This window comes from Tamandua tetradactyla, chromosome 1 (assembly GCF_023851605.1).
Source record: "Tamandua tetradactyla isolate mTamTet1 chromosome 1, mTamTet1.pri, whole genome shotgun sequence".
Lineage (NCBI taxonomy): Eukaryota > Metazoa > Chordata > Mammalia > Pilosa > Myrmecophagidae > Tamandua > Tamandua tetradactyla.
The window spans coordinates 150,329,625-150,350,828 of NC_135327.1; the positions used below are offsets into that span (position 1 = coordinate 150,329,625).

Sequence of the window (21,204 nt, forward strand, 5' to 3'; positions counted from 1 at the left end):
GTGTTTCAAAGTTCTGAGTCATACTATATATTTCCAATTCTTCTGAAGATATTATAAAAGCTAGTATGCAGAGCTTAAATTTTTAAGTAAATTTTATTGAATTCATATGCACTGCATGGACTTAGGATTTTTCCTGCATCCATTGTTACAAACTTAGTACTAACAATATTTGAACAATCTCAATTCAAAGCAGATACTGTTTTCATTTGCATCAACTTTTTCTCTTCACAGAGTGCATATGGATCTCTTTAGAACTAGGGTGTTATTATGTCCTAAAGTATTTTAGGAAAACACTCTGTTTGCTGTAGATCATTCACCCACAAAGATTCTTTACTGGAATCTAGGTCTTATTAAAGACTCAAACTTCTCAGATTGTTGCACAATTATTACCTTCCATTTCATCACTATCAGCTAGCAACAAGCTGGTCAGTCCCCCAGCCACACCAAACTAATCAGCACCAAGGCAAGCCCAGGAGCATTTTTTAGAGAACTTTTTTCAACACTTACATTCAATTTTCTTAATTTGTATTACTGACTATTGTTGTTTTACAAAATCAAAACATTTTTTAGAGTAACATATAAAATTTACATTATTTTTCAAAGTTCATGGCATTTCTGGACATTGAGAATATATTATGCAGTTCCATTAATTAAAAAAAAAATTATCCTAGTACTATGTAAACAATCTAAAGTTTTCCCTTTTATCCATATTCAGATATATAAATCAGTGCTGGTAAACATTTATTTCTCAGTTTGTCAAGTTTATATCATCATTCAATAGCCTACTTGCAGTATTGAGCAACAAAACCAAGGTGGCCAAGGAGTGTCTTGTAGAGCAAAGTTTTTTTTTTTTTTTTTTTTTTTTTTTTTTATGGAAATTTATGATTTAAAACTACTGACATTCATGCAATAAAAATTTTGAGTTACATTGTCAGGCATTGTTCTTGCCGGGCATTGGAGATACAGCTATGAAAAAAGACAGGAAACTGCTTTAATGAAACTAACAGTCTGTAGTTTTGGAAGACAAGCAATAAAAAAAAATTAAAAGCAAATAATTTCTGATAATCTTGAATGCTACAAAGAACACTAAATGGGGAGAATAACTCAAGGAGATACTTTAAGTAAGGTGGTCAATGACTAAGCTATCACCGAGTAGGAGTAAGTAAGGTGGTCAATGACTAAGCTATCACCGAGTAGGAGGATTAAAAGCCAAATTAAAGAACAAATGTCTAAAATGACCACAGTGCTTACAGAGTTCAATACAATTTAACAAGTTCATTGCCAGCTGTGTGCAAAGCCATTCACTTTAAGTTTTGAAAAGAGGTATTATATAATTTCATCGTACAAAGAAAAAAACTCAGCATGGTATATGCTTGTGAAGTAAATAAGACATAGGTCTAGACCTGATGATATTTTATCTAAGTAGTAAAGGGCAGCATCAAGTCCATCTGTATCTGTAATAGGAAGCCCTATGCAGCCCCGCCCCGCAGAAAGATGACTGACGATGGAGCCAGGGACCTGGGATCAGGGCTCAGGAGCCCTCACTGACTAAACCTTCACCTTGACCAACTCATTAAATCTCTCTAAGCCTCACTTCATCACCTATAAAGTGGGCATAACTGCACATGCTGACAGGATTATTGGGACAATCAAATAAAACCACATGTGAAAACTGAACTGAATTTTTTACAGTGTATCATGTCACAGCTGCTACCACTACTGCCCTGTTGTTTGTTGCTGCTGCTGTTATATCACAGCAGACAGGCAGGGAAGGGAAGGGACAAGGACTTGCGGAATGTTTAGGTCAGAACTGCAGTAAGAGATGCAGGCGCAAGTAAAGCAGCAGAGACCCCATCTGTCTGTCCAGGGATATTGGAATTAAGACCACATACAGCAGAGAGAGTGATGTTCTTTTTCTAATCTATTTTTCTCCACACAGTGGATGGGACTCAGTCATTAAAAGAAAAAAATCCCCAAACGAGAATTTTTAACTTCATATTTTTCATTATCCAGATACAGTCTGATTATCGTCTCAAACTTTAAGGATAGCTTTTATCCCCTGAAACAAACCTATTTTCCCAAAATCCTAAACACCACTAGGAATGATCATAAGGCTATATCATATTTTACCAAAGAGGGTCATGAATTACAACAGAAATCAGAAAAAAGTTTTATTCTCTTTGTAATTTGGATCTATTTAACTAAAAGTCCATAGGGACTTGCAACCTTTACTAGCTGACTGTTTTTAAATAAAATATAAATATAATGTTAATTAATAAGTATAAAATATAATTTTTAAGCATCAAAGAAACTTCCATAATATGAAATTAATTTTTAATTATGGAATTAATACTGAAGATTTCTTCAGTGTGTGATGTTAAATATTCCTGGAACAAAAATTAACAGTAAATTAAATAACTTTACTACACAAAATACTTTTGTTTGGGAACATGGGAGTAGTAAAGTTAGGCGAATGTCCCATACCAAATCGAAAGGATTCCAGGTTTTGAATCATACACCTATCTGAAGCAAACACTTCTCATAACTCAAATCCAGCATTAAACACAGTTCATTTTATCCACAAAACATATTAAATGCTACCCTGGAAAGCTGCTATAATATAACTTAAAGTCATTTACTTTTCTCAGCCTAAACTGATCATCTGAAACATATCCCCAAATTATTTGTACAGATTATCTGCTAAGAAATTCTTCCAAAGAGTGAATTTTCTCCTAATTTGTACATGAGATGAAAACCAGGCTTCTAAGCATAAAGTGGGGAGAAATGTATAACCTTGTTTTTAAAGGAATCCTTTCTCCCCAACTAGAAGTTAGAATTCCCCTTCCATGTCTGGTTGTGCAGCCAGGTACAACCACGAAATAAAAAAATAATATTAAGCGGCATATTGCCCAAGCCCTTCAATGTAGTGACTGTTGTAAAAGATCTAATGTTAGCAAGGGCCTATATTGCCCATTAGGCAAAATTAAAATTTGTTAAGCATCACAAATTATACTACTTTCCATTTCAAAGAAAAAGCCATTTTTTTTTAACTTTCTACCTTAACTTCTTCCTATTCAATATTTATAAGATAGTACAGATTTCCTTTTCTATGCCACTATTTTTGGGAATCTCATATCCCCCAAATGTTCATTAGCCAGATGTAGCCTAATTATTAAATAGCATAGTTTTCAAATATTACTGAAAACTTGTTAAAATATAATTCACCATAAGACTCATTATAAGCAGTTATAACGTGAATCAAATCATGCCCCTCTGTGTCGATAATAATTTTAAATGAATTAAAGGAGGTTTTAGGCAACCAAATCTCACAAGATGGTCTATAAAAGGCAGTCTACATAATTAACCCCAAGGGAAGGGCTATTGTGAAGTTCTTTTAAAGTTAAGTAATTGCAGTTAGGTGACAGGGAGAAGGAAAGTCAAGGCTTTAACCTGCATACAGTGCCTTTTCTTTACACATAAAACAAATATGAAAGCTTCAGAGACCTGGGGTGTGCCAAGAACTAATTCTGGCTGTCCCTGCAGACTTCTTCTAAGTACCACCAGGAGGTTATTTCATATTTATCATTTGTCAACAGCAGTATTAGGGAAAGAGGTCAGGACTATACAGTCATGAGTTTCCACTCACTGAAAGATGCAACGACAGGTTATTTGGTTACCTTCCAAAGATGAAGAAAATGATTTAAAAATTTCTACTCATTGAAAACTGCCTCCATATCTTGTTTCAAAGATTACTTTTGGCACTCAAAACCTTAATTCATGAAGCTTTTTAAAAGCTTTCAATGGAGTTTCTGTTGTTCTGTTTTAAAATCTTTTTTGTAGCCCTGGACACAAACAGCAATGTTAGTTTTAAGCAGAATGTCAGGAGTAGATGGGGGAAGTCAAAAAGCGTGTGGGAAATCTAGCACACTTTTCAACTGAAGATAGACAAGCAATCTCATATTCATTATAAGAAACTAATAATACAGACCACGTCTGTATTAGCTACAGTAGCTTAGCTACAGTAACAGAAAAGCATCAGACATCACTGAACTCATGGAAGGCATAGGCTGATCCACAACCCACCTGAAAATGCCTTGCTATGATTTTGCCTCTTGTTTATTGAATTTGAAAAATTCTTCCATCATAGGAACTTATTTTATTTCAGATTCTCTCAAAATATGTTTTATTTCCTCAACTCTTAGTAAAATAAAACACTGATATTTGTGCTGTTTTAATAAAGCAATGAGACCCAATATTTTATTATATGCAGAACAGAAACTGAACTACCCAGAGATTATGTACTCTGAGTTCCTGTCAGGGGAATGCTCTTATTCTGGAATGTAATTTTGGGTCTTTCATAATAATAGTGCACCTAAAATATTTCTTCATTCTCTATCTATAGTACATCATTGGACTCTTTTCCAGAGGCTTCCTTATCTTTACAAATCAATGACTTTCTGTTCTGCCAAACTGAGTAACTCAATCAAAGCGTACAAATGTGATGAAAACATTTTTGCTGCCCTACTTTTATGGCATATCTCTTATTCAAAAACCAACCCTCCTAAGAGCGATATGAAAGCATTTACTTGTGACAACCAATAGAGAATGATTTTTTTTTTCAGTATATGTGCCTGTCTTATGGTCCATGCTCCCATGTATAACACACTAGAGGGAGCAGTGCTTGTGAGATCCGGAAGCACAAGGCAGCCCCCATGTACCTATCCACAGAGTCCACTCAAGCTGGATCACTGTGCTTATTTCTTTTCTTTTAAGAAGACAAGGGAGATGAGCAATTGTCAGTTGACACAAATAATGGAGACTTCAAAGACTTAGGTTATTTGGCTACCTTCCAATGATGAAGAAAATGATTTAAAAATTGCTCGAATTATTTGGATAATTACTCCAAATGCTTTCATCTGAAATGTAAAATCATTGAAAGCAGATCTACCTGAAATTTGCATTTCCAATCCACTGTACTACAAGGCACAATAAAAGGGTTTCTTCCATTATACATCAGGGGAGTTTTGCAGAGAAATAATCTCTAAATCTAATTGGAAATTCTTTTGAAGATAAAAAGATGGCATCCCTGAAAATCATCTCACTGCACTAGCTTCCCAAATAAACTGCAACTGGACAACAAGAAAATGTTTTTGGAGACTAAAAATATCAAGGGACAAAGAATGCATGTTTGGGGACGCTTTCACTCCTAACTCATGTGGAACTTTTTTTTTTTTTTTTTTTTTTCTGCATGGGCAGGCACCGGAAATCAAACCTGTGTCTCTGTGGCGAGAATTCTGCCACTGAGCCACGGTCACACTGCCCCAACATGTGGAACTTTTAAAATACAAATTGACGCCTACATGAATCAATCATTCATAGAAATAATAAAATAATAAAAATAATAAAAAATAAAAACTGGAACAAGATGGGAAACTTTATCTAGTATATAAGTTTAATGAATCTCATTCTGTATCTCAGTATACACATATACAAACTACATTTCGCTGAGAACAATTATTTCTTTTACCTAGGTACATAAACAGTTCCTGACATGTGAGTGAAGAGAAAATTTTCAAATATTCCATAAATTTTTACAGATCCTAAGGACCTTTTTATAGATAACTTCTGATCCCAGTGATATTAGGAACCTGTTTATATAAATAGTGCTGTTTGATACACATGTAAAGCATGTAAATAAACCTGATATAAACCTAACGATATCAAATCTCTGTGTAAATCCTATCAGCACTTGTTCAAGAACATTTCATTATGTTTGCACATTAGCAAATATTATATGGAAACAATTTTGAGCCTATTTATTTTCAGATTATTATAAAAATTACATAATTATACAGCTTGAAGGTCCTGCTCATTTTACAAATGAAGTTACTAAAGGTCACAAGGATTCCTAACTCTTGGGTCTGAATGTTTTTACAGTACCCTGCTGCTATTTTAGCAAGGGGGCACCACCCAAATAGAAATTTATAGTTCAGTAAAAATCTGAAGGAAGTTTTCCATTACTTTGTTTCCCAATTTGGAAAATAAGATGATTGTGCTTCAATATAAGATGAATGAATATTAAGGATAATGCATAAATGAGTGCTTTCCCTCACATATGCCTATACTTGGAACTGTACAAATGTTAAATAACAAGGGAATGATAAAAGGGAAGTTAAAGCAAATCAGGCAATCAAAACCCACTAGCTCTCAAATAATATTGAATGAAGTACTATTATGGTATATTGTGCATTAGAGTTCCCCAGCACAGGGAGAGCTGCTCATAGAAGAAATACAAGCATAAAGAGACAAGTTCTAGCTTAGAAATATCATTTGTTTTGCGAATCATGTACAAAAACAACTTCACATATAATGCTATTAATGAAGGGTTCAGTTGAGCAAAAACTATAATTAAAAATAAATACATATCAGAATTATTTCCTCAATAAGAAATGACAGTATCATGACAAGCTAGACATTTATGAGTATACAGAAATGCCTACACCAATATGAGATTCAGATTTCATTCTCCACTCTCTAAAATAAAATTAAAAAGGAATAATTTCTGAATTGCAAATTATCGTTCCTGAAACACAGCCATGCTAATGCTTTTTAAAAGAAACTATTCTGAGCATGTTTTGTTTTATCCCTATAGATGTGATTTTCACATATATAGCACAAGCCACAAATTCTGTAAATGGCAGGAGGAAAAAGATAAAATGTACAAGATTCCCTCAAAATCTATCTAAAGCATATTTTAAGATTCAGGAGAGAAAAGAATTGTGCTATTTAAGTTATTCCTGGTTTCTCTAAAATAAATTTATTGCAAGACCTAATTGCAATTTAAAAGAATGAGCTGAACTTAATTTCATGAGGGATGGAAATACTGTATGACTTTATTTAAGTTCTGCATTAATGTGCTCTGTGTTAAAATATAAAATTTTGAATATGACAAGGGTACAGAATAGTATGAACCCCCACCTATTATTTAACCTACTATTCTTATCATTATGACAAGGGAGAATCTTAGCCAGTTTAAGAATTTCAAAATACTAAATTTGAGAATCGGAAAATATCAGAATCTAAGGAAGTCACTCTAAAAGATAGTGTCCATAAAATATATGCATACATATAACACACACTTTAGTACATAAATTCTGAATAGTAATGAAAATAATTTTCCTCTAATAAACAGAGACTTCTTTATAATGTGACTCTGTAAGAAAGCTCTATGGGATTTCATACAACATTAACAATCAATTTGGACATGACAGTAAAAATGTAGCCCAAACTCCACATTTTGTGGGAAACTAAACCTCAGGGGGCAAGATGGTTTGTCTGAATCATACAGCAAAACTAGGCCTAGAATACAAGCTTTCTGAGTCTAGCCCCCATTCCACTTGGGACACAACTGCCTTCTAAATTTCAGCTAATATGAATAGAACTTTCCTATCAAAAGAAGAGAAACAAATAAATAAACAAAACCAGTGTGCCCCTCCAACTGGAGGAAATTCTTTCTGAAAAGATATTAAGATGAATGACACTATTTTAATAAACATTTGAGAGGCAGGAGGGCTTAGTAGTTAAAACTGGGTTTAAGGCAGAATGAAGGGATTTGAATCCCAGCTCTTCCAAGTCTGAGTGAGTGTGAACTGACAAATCACTTAACCTCTTTTTGCCTCATATGAAAAGGTTAAGAGTATCTACAAAAAGAGTTTACGTGAAGGATTACCTGTGAGAATCATGTAAAGCACAAGGACAGCAGCACCTTGAATGCGTTAGCCCTCAATGTATTATTAAGCTCTCCCACCACACCCTCCCTCAAGAGGATCTCTGTCTTCCTTGCCCTCTCCCTTATGCAGCTAATGTTTACCTTCTAGGCTGAGTGCTATCATGTCAGACTTGGGGGTTTCCCCACCTTGGATGCAGAGAGAGACTAATTTTATTCCATCTAGGCCAATCTGATGTAGCATATCCATAGACTGAGAAGAAGGTGGGGAAATTTGTCTTAGAAAGAAGGCCTAAAGTCTCTCCAAATGTTCAACACCCCTCCTGAGTGGAACAGTTTGCATGAGTCACTGCACATCTGAGGGTTTCCATGACTTCATTCCTAAGAAAGGATGGGAGCAGATGGACACTTTAGAAACTGAACTCTTTGGAACTCCTTCAGGGTCAGATGCTATGGGCAGGGAGACCAAACTGGGTGGGTGCCATCCAGATCTTTCCATATACCCCCTTCACCACAGTCTCCTCTCCCCCTCCCTGGACTAAACAGAGGAGATCATCTTTTCTGTGTTCAATTACTGGGGATCCAGGCACGATTTCATTTGAACAAAGGGTTTCATAAGTGAAATGAGATTGAGAAGCAATAGATCTTTCTAGGGAAAATTTTCTTCTCATATTCTTTTTATTTTAAATATTTTTATTTATGATTTTCATAAGTTGACAATCAAAAGAAAAAATAGTGCAGTCCACTGTATAAACTATAGCCATAGAGTACTTTACAGTAATATAGAAGCAAAATGGTAAATACATCTATTTGATGTCTTGAATTTTATTAATTCATACCTGTCTACATAGGGGAAAATAGAGTAAAAATATGAAAGGACAAAAAATTACAGGGAAGTTGTGTGGTATAAAAGAGAAGGGATATACAAGATTACATTATGAATGATATTTAAACATCAGCTGTCTATGCAGCTAAAAGAACTAGTGACTCTTCAACCCAAATGCTGAATTAAGTATTCATTAGGAAATGAATATTGGAATTAGATTACTAATTTCACATTTTGAGAAAGTCCTATCATATTTCTGTTAGGGATAGTGTATGAAGAGTTTATGATGAAAAGGTAAAAGTTAACTATTTAAAGAAATTATTAATTTTTAAGATATTTAGAGTAAGTTCAAAGTGGCTTTTTCCCTTTCTTCCTAAATCTTAGAGAGACAGTATAGTTTTTAAAATGGCCTGGGAAGGTAGCACAATGTTATACAATACCTAGGAGAGCTTCTTAAGGCATTAATACAATATTAAATCTAGATTATGAACTTTTATGTCCTAAAAGTGGGTGAAACTTTAAGGATTCTTTAACCAATGGATCTTTATGCTCCTTTCCAGCTAAAAATTTCTGACATCCAAAATGTGCTTATTTTAAATGACACCAAATTTGTTCAGGTGACTGAAGCATCAGCTTAATAAAAACTCTTCCAAGTTAGCAAAAAAAAAAAAATCATAATGAATAAATTGTCCATATATTAATAGTAATAGTTTCTGATAATTCCTTTTTGCTTAATTTATTTGATCAAGGGATAATCCAGGCAATTTACTTCCATAATGGTTAGTTCGCCTTAATTTGATGACTAAAGTATCTCTCTACTTCATTTACTACTGCATAGACATAAACATAAAATGAAATAGGAATAATGGCAGGTAATTAATCTTATAGTCTTTAGAAGCTCATAGCTCATACTGACTAAAATTCACTAATTGCCATTTGTTAATGACATATAACTAGGGTATTGAGTATCAGCTTGTGATCAATTAAAACACACAAAGGTTAAAATCAAATAAGTTAGTTTATACACAGCCAATTGTTACATACTTTTTAAAAAACCTTTCATAGAAGTTTAGAATGCAAAGGAACCTTAAAGAACATTCAACCCAATTTCTACATTTTAAAGATAAGTAAACTGCAGCACAAGAAAGTGAGATGTCCTGTCCATGACCACAAAAATCATCTAGTTAACCTGATCCATGCTCCATAATGAAAAGCAAGTTGTTTCCTTATACCAATTTCTTATTAACAGTTCAATATTTCAATGATAACATTTATTAAACTATTCTAAACAGTTACCAAACTAAACAGTTACCATTATCTACTTCCTAAAAGTTGACATACAATATTTAACAATTAATTAAGTCTTAAAACTGGGAAAATAAAAACTTCTCAAGTGAAACAAAAATAGCCTTTTATAAAGATGCACTTATATAACAACAATACCTTGGTATTTGGAATCTTCAATTAGTGTTTAAAAAAGACGGAGTCTCAGAACAAACTAATATCAAGTCAAATAATGGGAGAATAGAATTTAAGTTCTTTATTAAAATTAGTTTAGCTAGCAATGAAGGAAAAGAAAACACTGGGCTTTAATGTAGTCATGGCAACTTCCTATCCTCACCAATTTTGAACTTAAGCCAAGTATCAAAATGTTCCTCGTTCTCAGATTCTTTAATCTTTACAATATACATAATGAATACACTGAAGAAGCAACATTTTGCCCCTAAGGCTTAGTACTGTAAAACATTTACCTGAAAGACAGTAGATCTTAAATCTTTTTACACACGCCTCCCTACTATACTCCAGTTTATTTTTTATAAGTGGTTACAAAAGACTACAGAACATCCAGATCGTTCCTGTTGGAAAGACAGAATTAGGCATTTCTTCCTTCGTGCATCTGCAGAGCACTGCACGTACTTTTACTATAAGTCAAGTCTACCGCACCATATCTGTTTTAGACTGCCTCAATAACCGAGTACTAGGTGACAAGAGATTTCAACTCATTTATTACTCATTTCCCCATGTCTACAACAGTGGCTGCCAAAATTAGGTGCTCAATCAATGTTTTATAAATGACAAATAACCAGCAGATGAAGATGTTAAAGAATGATCTCTTTCTCCCCAGAGAAAATAGCTTTTTCCATTAAAGGCTCACATACAATTATTACTAAAAATAACCTGTACTTTTAAATTAAATAATTCTCAATGACATGTATCTACAAGTATTAAAAACATGGGAAGATATGAGAATTCCTAAAATTGCTCTTTTGGGCGGGGGGGGGGGGGGAGGGAATTGCATAGGCCAGAAATCAAACCTGGGTGTACCAAATGGCAGATGAATATTCTACCACTGAACCACCCGAGCACCCAAAATTACTCCTATCTTAATGGTCTAAAGCTGTGAAACCATGCTGCAGCCTCTTACATAAATCATTTAAAGCCTTTGGCTCTCCCTCAGGCAAAATCTACTTGGGGGAGCCAATAAGACAAAGGAAAGAACACAGAAAAATTCGGGAAGTACAAAAGGACATGTCTTATGAAAACTCCACATCTTAAAATACTTTTTAGGAAAAAAAAAAGTCTCTTAAATCAGTCCACATGCAAAGAAAAAAAAATATGTTAAGGTAATTGCCAAATTATACTTTGTCAGTGAAAATTACTTAACTTTTATTTTTCATTTTTAAATCTAATCACCTGAAGAGATCAGATTTGAAAGCTCAGTGATTGATGTAGTAGGGCTTCAACAAATCAAGAGACTGGTGGATGAATAAATGAATGAGGAGATAGATGATAAACTTTAATAAGTTCTGACTTTGAGCATGCATGAGTCATTCATGCAATCAAACCATTTAAAAGAGCCTTTATATAATGCATCCCATTGAGATGTGGATTTTCATATCTGGTGATATTATTATCAGTACATAATTCAGTAACATTATATTTTGAACTTTTATAATATCCTGTTATAATTTGTTTTGCTTTCACATATGAAGGGTATTGTTGCCTTCCAAACTAAAAGAAGGGACAAAAATGACCTTCTAAGATATTTTTTACATTATAAAAATATCAATAGTTAATTATGAGTTGGCTCTTATCGCCTAAGAGTAAGACAGTATATCTGAATGTTCGCACTAACAAAAGAAAATGATTTAATGAAAATGCATCTATTTTTAATTATATTTACTTGCACATGGTTCATTTATCATATTTTAAGGAAGAAAAGCAAAATATATTACCTACATATTATCTTCTTTTTATCTATCCATCCATTTATTCATCTATTCATCCATAATGTATTTATTAAAGGCTTAAGTTCAAGTCCTTATGCTAGGTTTTAGAGCATCTCCATAAGCAACAGTCTTAAAACATTGAAAACCTAATACTGAAATACAAATTCTTCCTAGTATTGCTACTCTTATTTTAGAAGAAAAAAAATCCAAGCTAATTGATAGGGAATAGGAAATAACATATCAATAAAAATCTAATTCAAGTTTTTGCAAACCTGAAAACATTTTTAAGAGAGTTTATTTTGTATTCAATGTCTTCAGAAAGGAGATTTGGGGGGCTGACAATTGGAGGAGAGGAAGGGAATAAATGAAAGGGTTTAGGAAATTGAAATTCTCAGCAATTGAAAATGGCATTATAATGGTCAATTTATTTATTTATTTTTATTTATTTATTTTTTACATGGGCAGTCACCGGGAATCAAACCCAGGTCCTCTGGCATGGCAGGCAAGCATTCTTGCCTGCTGAGCCACCGTGGCCCGCCCCAATTTATTTTTTTAATGATATAATTTACTTCGTTATTTTTTAAAATTCTAATATAGATGTATATAAAAATAGATATGAAAATCCCCCCTTCTAGAATCAATAACACTGTTAGAATCTGGCCAAAATTCCAAAATGGCCAACAGTGGAATCTATTTTCTCAGTGGTAAGGCTAAACTGTAGCTCTAAAGAACAACTTTATTTTTTAAATTGGTGGCTATAAGTGAACCATTTTCCATTTTTGCTAGTGGACACTTTGCAGTGTAACTGTGACATGTCTACTTTTATAACCATCAGACAATAAGGAAAACATTCTGCAAAAATCTGAGCATGTATCTTTTTCTCCTTATTCTTTTCTGATTTTTTTGGTCAGTTATTGGGGGGTGTGGAGTCATTTTATTAACTCTTCCACATGCTCTCATCAGCACAAACTATAAAAAGAAATATGTATGAGTTATCATTTAGGAGACATTTAGCTAATGACTTCCACACAGGAGGTACTGTGCTAGTTACTAATCGACCACCTAAATATACTAATACCTAGTAATCTCATGTATAATAAGAGAAAAAAGAAATGTAAACAAATGAGTAAGAAACAAGTGAGAGGTGACAAGAATGAATTCAGGAAAAGCTTTCTTTCACAGGGAGCTAGGGTCTTTCAGTCATACCATGGACCAAGAGACTGAAGAATTCCAGTTCCCATGGCAATGCATTTTTTACTAAAGTAAATGCCTCAGGTTAAAATTTTTGATGACTATGAATCATGAGTTCTAATTTGTTTTACCTGCATCTGATTCTATATTCAAAAACAACTTGCAGATTAATAACTTCTATTTCCATGTATATTTTCTAAAGGGAGCAAAAGCATTGATTAGCTGATTCAGGTATTTATACTCTCTTGACAGTCATATTTCTCATTGTAACAAGTTGACATTCTGGATCTGGGTATTAGTCCCTTGTGAGTTTGCTTAGTGTGATTCACATCCTGGTTAGTATTAGTAGACTGATAAAATTAATTTTCTAAACCTGAATGCCACAAGACCAAAGTGGTGCTAGCCTTGCCTGAGAAATAAAATTGCTATACTATATATTTCTTAAAATTACCTAATCTTGCTCTCCCTATATATATATATATATACATATAATGTGGCTTGCTGGATAAAAACTGTGGGCCTAAAGCCAAAACTTGGGCTCTAATCATACCCAATCATTTATTAGCTGAGTGATCTCAGGCAGATGGATAAAAAATGAGATTAAAATGAGGCATTAAAAAATGAGATTAAAGTACCTATCCAACCTGTCTCACTAGGTTATTGTTAACATAAAGTAAATAACAACAAGAAAGGACTTTGAAAACCATGAAGGGCTAATATGTAAGATATTATTATTGTCTTAGTGTCCTGTGGGCAACCCATGACAAACAGTACATTAGTGAAAGCATCATGGGTATTTCTATAGACATGAAAAAAGCCAATATTACAATAAATAAATAATAAATTTCTACATCCTCTATTATGCTTCCCATACTGACAATTTCTTAATATAGAAGAGGAGAAATATTATTTTAATTTTTTTTTTTTTACCATTATAAGACCTTTCCTTAGTTTCAAAGGTTCCAGAATAAATCTAGTACAAAACATGGTGTTTCCAGCATATGGCTATGTAAATGATAAAATGAGGTTAGAAAGTAACCAGCTTTTAACTAAACATAGATATAAATTTTAAAATGCACTCACCAGAATAATTTCAAAATTTAAAAAATGATTTTATTAGGTTGATACTTCCTCCATCCAAAAAGGAAGGTTTTATCTTTAACATTTCCATTACTTAACTAGTTAATGTATGGAAGATACAGGCATCTTGATTCTGCTGTACAAAATGCATCTAACTGATGAATTGGCACAAGTTAGGGTTTCTCAATTCTCAACTGAGCAATTCATAGCAATGTATTTTGCACTTTGTGCCAAGGCTCTTTTCTTCATTTTGGGAATAAAGAAGTAATACATTTTGATTTCAGTTTTACTCAGGTAGGCCTCCTAGACCACATATGAGCCCCGTATCAAATTGTCACCATCTTTTCTTGTGTTTCCCCTCCAGCATGAAAGCACATTATGGGAAGAAAAGCTTACCCATGCCTAAGCCATCTTTTTTTCCTCTGGCTGTTAATCCAATAACTGGCACATAGTGAGTGCTCAATAAATGTTGAATGAAAAAACTAAGGAATAAACCACGGCTATAATAGTAGATTGACTTCTTTTTTTAAAGCCTATTGTTCCTTTGTATTAGCCTCAAACTGAATCTCTGGATTTTAGTACCACATTAACACACATTCTGTGTTAAGTTATGCAAGTTAAAGTGGACAAATTCATTGACATTAGGAAATTAGGCAGATGGATTTTCTTAAATTATATGTAAAAAGATGTATAAATGAATTTATAAATTAATACAATTCATTTTTATTTGTTCATTCAAAACATTGAGCACCTATAATATTCTTATTACCATGTCTATGAGCTGGGGATAAAAAGTCAGTCAAGTCCTATGCTGTGAATATTACTGACTGTGAGGGAGAGAATCAAGAAAATGCTCTCAGTGCCACAGGGTCACTAGGGAGGGACAGCCAGGTACAAACGGGGTGGGGTGGAGACGGAAAGTAAGGAAGGCTTCCTGGAGTGGGGTATCCTTGCATGGGGTTGGAAAAAAAAGCAAGAGTGAACTTAAAGAAAAACTCACTTTAGGCAGAGACAGTTGGGTGAGGTGTTCATACTCTGCTCTGCCAATAGAGAGAAGGCTGCAGGCAAGAGGCTGGCAGAAGATGAGGCTAAACATGGGCAGAGAGAAGAGTGATCCTGGACTGTGAAGGGCTCTGTAGGCCAAGAAGGATTTATCAGGCACCTTCAGTGAAAAGTCTTCCCTCAAGGGAATTAGCATCTACCTAAAACAGGTTAGGAGTACTAGCTGAAACTTAAGTGAAAAATGGAACTAAGATCAGCAAACGATGGAAATAAAAATAAGATAGCAGGACTTCTACTTCAAGATAACATAGCAAATACTGGGATATCATTGTTCAGATTTTAGATAAAATCATCTCTGCAAATAAAGGGAAGTGGCAAATTAGATGCACCTTTATAAATGTTTTACAATTTTGGGAAAAAGTACTTTTTTAACAACAACAACAACAACAACAAAGTGTTTTTGTCTATCTGTAGTGACCACATCTCTAAATGTATGTGCCTCTAACAATGAAGCCCCACCTTTCTGGGGTCACTTGCCAACGCCATTATGAATGTTGATACAGGACAGAGTAGGAAGAATGTTCACAGCCTGATTATTCAGTAGCTTATTATTGCTGGTAGCAAAAGCCCCAGAAAGAAGAATCCAACCAGGCCCCTGCTGTGCTGTGCTCTTGAAGCGAGAGCTCATTAGCATCTAACTAAATGGAGTGTGTACCAAAAAAGTACAGTGGGATTTTACAACACAGCACATATCAAAACTGCAACTTGGATTTGGAATCGCTTATTTTTCTGTGATAAAGATTTCAGTATCTATTTAAAATGAGGAATATCTAAGCATTTGTTTTATTGATGTAATAAAGTTGCATATTCACTGCTAGTAACTAATGGAGTATAGGTTATTTTCAGAGAAAAATAAGTCAAACATTAGGAGCTTCAGTTACGAAGGACAACATCTACTTCCTATATATATGTATATCTAAAGCAAGTTAGAGTTAATCTCTTCCAAATGCTTCAAAATTCAAGAAACTTTATTCAAAGGAGATGATAGAAGAAAACATGAATGAAAATAGAAAATCCAGCTAAATATCATTACTTCTAATTCATACAACAAGCATTTTACATGTCCTTAAATGCTGTCTCCTAAGAGCCTGAGGAGCTATATGCTAGTTCATTTGATAGGAATTAAACAGTAGTATTTATTTGTAGCCTTTTTATTTTGCCTTTCTAAGAGGAAAAAAAAAATCATCATTAAAGGAATATTTTTCCCCTATAGATAATTGTCAAAGAGAAGGAAAAGTACAATAACTAAAATTACAGGGTTAAACAAGTAACCATTTGAAATAATAGAAAAAGTTTGAAAGCCTATTCATTATGTTTAATGAAACTACAGACCATCTAAACATAAAATTTCTCTCCCTGTCCAAAGTCTGAGTGGGCCAGTTATGAAAGACAGTTATAACAATGATACAGTTAAAAAAAATTGAAATAATCTCTAAATACATTATTTATATGGAAATAATTATAGTTGATGGATATTAATTATGGTATTTAATCCTTTGTACTAATTATTTTTTTCTCTTTCCTTTTATATTATATTTATTTTATTACATTTAGCATCATGCTGCTTTTCCTGCAAGTACTGAACAAGCATGGGATTTTAATATTATACTTCTAAATAAATGAATTACTCAATCTCCCGTGACCATCTATACATACTCCATCTTCACAAAGTATATCAACATTATACTATCAAGAAGATAGTGACTGTCTTTTCTATAATATGCACGACATTTTTGCACAATGCAACTGTGACACTGACATTTATTTCCATGAAGAAACACTTTGTGGTTCCATGGCATTTATCATTTGACAATTGCAAGCATTTTCCTTATCAATCAGCAATTACTGAATGTATTAGCAGTGGCTGTGGAATCCTTAAGGGCCCATTAAATTGCTAAAGAAGGAAGCTAAAATGAAGGACATACCACTCCGAATTCATGTGCTACTTGGCATAGCTATCACTACAGTAGTACAAGCTGTAGATAAAAAAGTGGGCTGCCCACAGTTATGTACATGTGAAGTCAGACCTTGGTTTACACCCAGATCCATCTACATGGAGGCATCTACAGTGGACTGTAATGATTTAGGTCTTTTAAGTTTCCCAGCAAGATTACCTGCTGAAACACAGATTCTGCTCTTACAGACTAACAATATTGCACAAATTGAATACTCCATAGACTTTCCAGTAAACCTTACTGCCCTGGATTTATCTCAAAACAATTTATCATCACTTATCAATATTAATGTAGAGAAGCTGCCTCAGCTCCTTTCTGTGTACTTAGAAGAAAACAAACTTACTGAGCTTCCTGAAAAATGTCTGACTGGGCTGAGCAATTTGCAAGAACTCTATATTAATCACAACTTGCTTTCTGAAATTTCACCTGGAGCCTTTATTGGCCTACATAATCTTCTACGACTTCATCTTAATTCAAATAGATTGCAGATGATCAACAGTCAGTGGTTTGATGCTCTTCCGAATCTGGAGATTCTGATGATTGGAGAAAATCCAATCATCAGAATCAAAGATATGAACTTTAAGCCACTTTTCAATCTTCGCAGCCTGGTGATAGCTGGTATAAACCTCACGGAAATACCAGATGATGCCTTGGTTGGGCTTGAAAATTTAGAAAGCATCTCTTTTTATGACAACAGGCTTATCAAAGTGCCCCATGCTGCTCTTCAAAAAGTTGTAAACCTCAAATTTTTGGATCTAAATAAAAATCCTATTAATAGAATACGAAGAGGTGATTTTAGCAATATGCTACATTTAAAAGAATTGGGGATAAATAATATGCCTGAATTGATTTCCATCGATGGTCTGGCTGTGGATAATTTGCCAGATTTAAGAAAAATAGAAGCAACCAACAACCCCAGGTTGTCTTACATTCACCCAAATGCATTTTTCCGACTACCCAAGCTGGAATCACTCATGCTTAACAGCAATGCCCTTAGTGCCCTGTACCATGGTACCATTGAGTCTCTGCCAAACCTCAAGGAAATCAGCATACACAGCAATCCCATCAGGTGTGACTGTGTGATCCGCTGGATTAATATGAACAAAACCAGCATTCGATTTATGGAGCCAGATTCGCTGTTTTGTGTGGACCCACCTGAATTCCAAGGTCAGAATGTTCGGCAAGTGCATTTCAGGGAAATGATGGAGATCTGCCTCCCTCTTATAGCTCCTGAGAGCTTTCCTTCCAATCTGGATTTAAAAGTTGGGAGCTGTGTTTCTCTACACTGCAGAGCTACTGCAGAGCCACAACCTGAAATCTACTGGATCACACCTTCTGGCCAAAAACTCTTGCCTAATACTCTGACAGACAAGTTCTATGTCCATTCTGAAGGTACACTAGATATAAGTGGCATGACCCCAAAAGAAGGGGGTGTATATACTTGCATAGCAACTAACCTAGTTGGTGCTGATTTGAAGTCAGTTATGATCAAGGTGGATGGTTCTTTTCCCCAGGATGACAATGGATCTTTGAATATTAAAATAAAAGATATTCAGGCCAATTCAGTTCTGGTGTCTTGGAAAGCAAGTTCTAAAGTTCTCAAGTCCAGTGTCAAGTGGACAGCCTTTGTCAAGACTGAAAATCCCCATGTTGCCCAAAGTGCTCGAATACCATCCAATGTCAAGGTATATAATCTTACTCATTTGAATCCATCAACTGAGTATAAAATTTGTGTGGATGTCCCCACCATTTATCAGAAGAACAGAAAACAATGTGTGAATGTTACCACAAAAGATCTGGACCCTAATCGAAAAGAATATGAAAAGAATAATACTGCAACATTTATTGCTTGCCTTGGAGGCCTTCTGGGGATTATTGGTGTGATATGTCTTTTCAGCTGCCTCTCTCTAGAGAATAACTGTGATGGTGGACAAAGCTATGTGAGGAATTACTTACAGAAACCAACCTTTGTGTTCAGTGAGCTTTATCCTCCTTTAATCAATCTCTGGGAAACAGGCGAAGAAAAAAGTACAGAATTGGAAGTAAAAGCAACTGTTATAAGTGTGCCAGCAAACACGTCCTAAAAACAATCAACTAAACCTACTTCAAAGAAAAGCTCAAGACTGAAATTGTGTTAAGTAAAAGGCAGGAAAATATTTCCCTCTAGAAAGAAGTCTGGGCTTCATGAATGCTGCTCCTGACCAATGGAAATACATACAAGTTCAGCATTTTAATTCACTGGCTTCAAAGGGTACTGTGGCAACCAAATAAAATAACTCCATTTTCTAGAACTTTCATGTAACTTTTCTGTCTGGAATACAGTTAAAGTGGACACAAAGCATTTCTGTATTTTTTTTAAGTATGTAAGAGTAGTTGAACTGAGCAATACCTCCTCCTGTGTTGTATTACACATATTAGCCACGAGTTTTTGCAGTGACCAGACAAACTTGAATTGACACGTGGTGTAATAAAATGGACAAATTCTGTAGAGTAGACACAGTGAGTATGTGGACCTCTTTTATAAGGAAAAAATACATTTTGGATTAAAATCAATTGCTTTTGTCTTGTTTTTGTTTCTAAATAAAGAATAATTTCTGGGAAATGTCATCTGACCAGATATCATTTAAATGATAAAGATTTTTTAAAGTGTTTTTCTATAATGAAATTTGGAATGCTGAAAGTAAGACAATTTTATTGGGTTATGTAACTACATTTTTGTAATGCATAAAATGGAGTTCAGAAAGCACTTTATCAATATTAAAAGGTAATAATAACACTGTATGTAACTATTTAAATGTGGACAAAAACAATTCCTCTAGGAATCATGTATTCACATATAGATTTTCATTTCTTAACAAGCTGCATTTAGAGTAGATTTAATTATTAGGTTCAGATAATGCAAATCCAATATCTGTTCAACTTAAAGTCTTATTTTAATATTTAGTAGTAGCTCAGCTTTAGGTTGCTTTTTTTTTTTTTGTCAAAAAAAAAAAATAACCAAATTTCTATGGCACATAAAATTGAAGTATAAGTTTTAGATATCTCTGTGATTCTAAACATTTAACGGGCTTTACTATAATAACAAGCAAATAATAGTTTGCTTTATTGCAAATGTAGAATAAGCAAATATACTCTGTTTTAAGACCTGATTTTAGAATTTAATTTTTAAATATATTGAATTGGTAGTAGAAGTTTATCAAGTTTGATTTTTTAAAAAGTCTCTCCCTTTTTATTTATGTTACCCTATAAAAAAAAACGACATAAATTAGATAAATCCAGGTGCAATAATATTTAAAAGGACAGATTTTCTAACCAAAGGAAAAGCTTCCTGAACTGCTTCTAAGACTAATATAGAGTAAAAGAAAAAAAAAAATAACTTAGTGCAGTCTTCTTTGAAAATATACTAAACACCTAGAAACCACAGCTAAAAAAATTAGAGCACCACTGAACTTAGTGTCAAGAAAATTAATAATTATTTAATATTCTTAGATAAAAAATATAAGGATTACACTTAAAGAAAAAACAGAACATTTTAGGGTTTTAGTCATATTTACAAACAAAAAACACACATTCCTGCAAATAAGTATATTTTTTGCACAAAGGAAACATTCTGAAAAATAAAAATCATCTAAGATAATAGGCAATAAGTTTTAGAAGTAAATAACTTTGCTCTACAAAGCTACAAGGTTTCCATATTAATTGCTTCTGTGCCTGTTCAAAATCAAGTGTTAACATTTCTTATGGTAGCTTGCTGCACTATTATCAACATGTCACTGGCCTATAAACATTTCCAGTAATGTAGTCATATCAATTTATTTGATAATAATAGACATTTGCTTTTTTGATTGCAAATTTTTATTGCATTGACAGTTTCTAATTAAACCCTAGTTGTTTTTGACAATGCAGAAAATAATTGTTATGAACTCTTTAAAAGAGAAGGACACTGTGTTAATTTTAACACACTCAAAATATGGAACTTTATAATACAATGTGTTTTCTGAACACACATTTTACAACCTGATGAATCACTATCACACAAAGGCTGACATTAGAATTTATCAGTAAGACATGCTCATTTATCACGAGAGGTTTCAGCATCATGAACAGAGCTTTTTAGAGCAAGGCTATTTGTCA

At 33.7% G+C, this 21,204-nt stretch overlaps 2 protein-coding genes across 18 annotated transcripts in view; one reads left to right on the plus strand and one right to left on the minus strand.

Annotated features, from left to right (window-relative positions):
* The window catches only part of LRRN3 (leucine rich repeat neuronal 3), a 39,145-nt gene extending 19,482 nt beyond the window's left edge, over positions 1-19,663 (plus strand). The window contains exon 2 of the mRNA XM_077167984.1: positions 16,670-19,663. Coding sequence (XP_077024099.1) covers positions 17,028-19,154 — 2,127 coding nt within the window. The 5' untranslated portion in view covers positions 16,670-17,027 and the 3' untranslated portion in view covers positions 19,155-19,663. The remainder of the gene's footprint in view (positions 1-16,669) is intronic.
* Positions 1-21,204, minus strand: part of IMMP2L (inner mitochondrial membrane peptidase subunit 2) — a 980,891-nt gene that overhangs the window by 497,947 nt on the left and 461,740 nt on the right. The window lies entirely within an intron of this gene.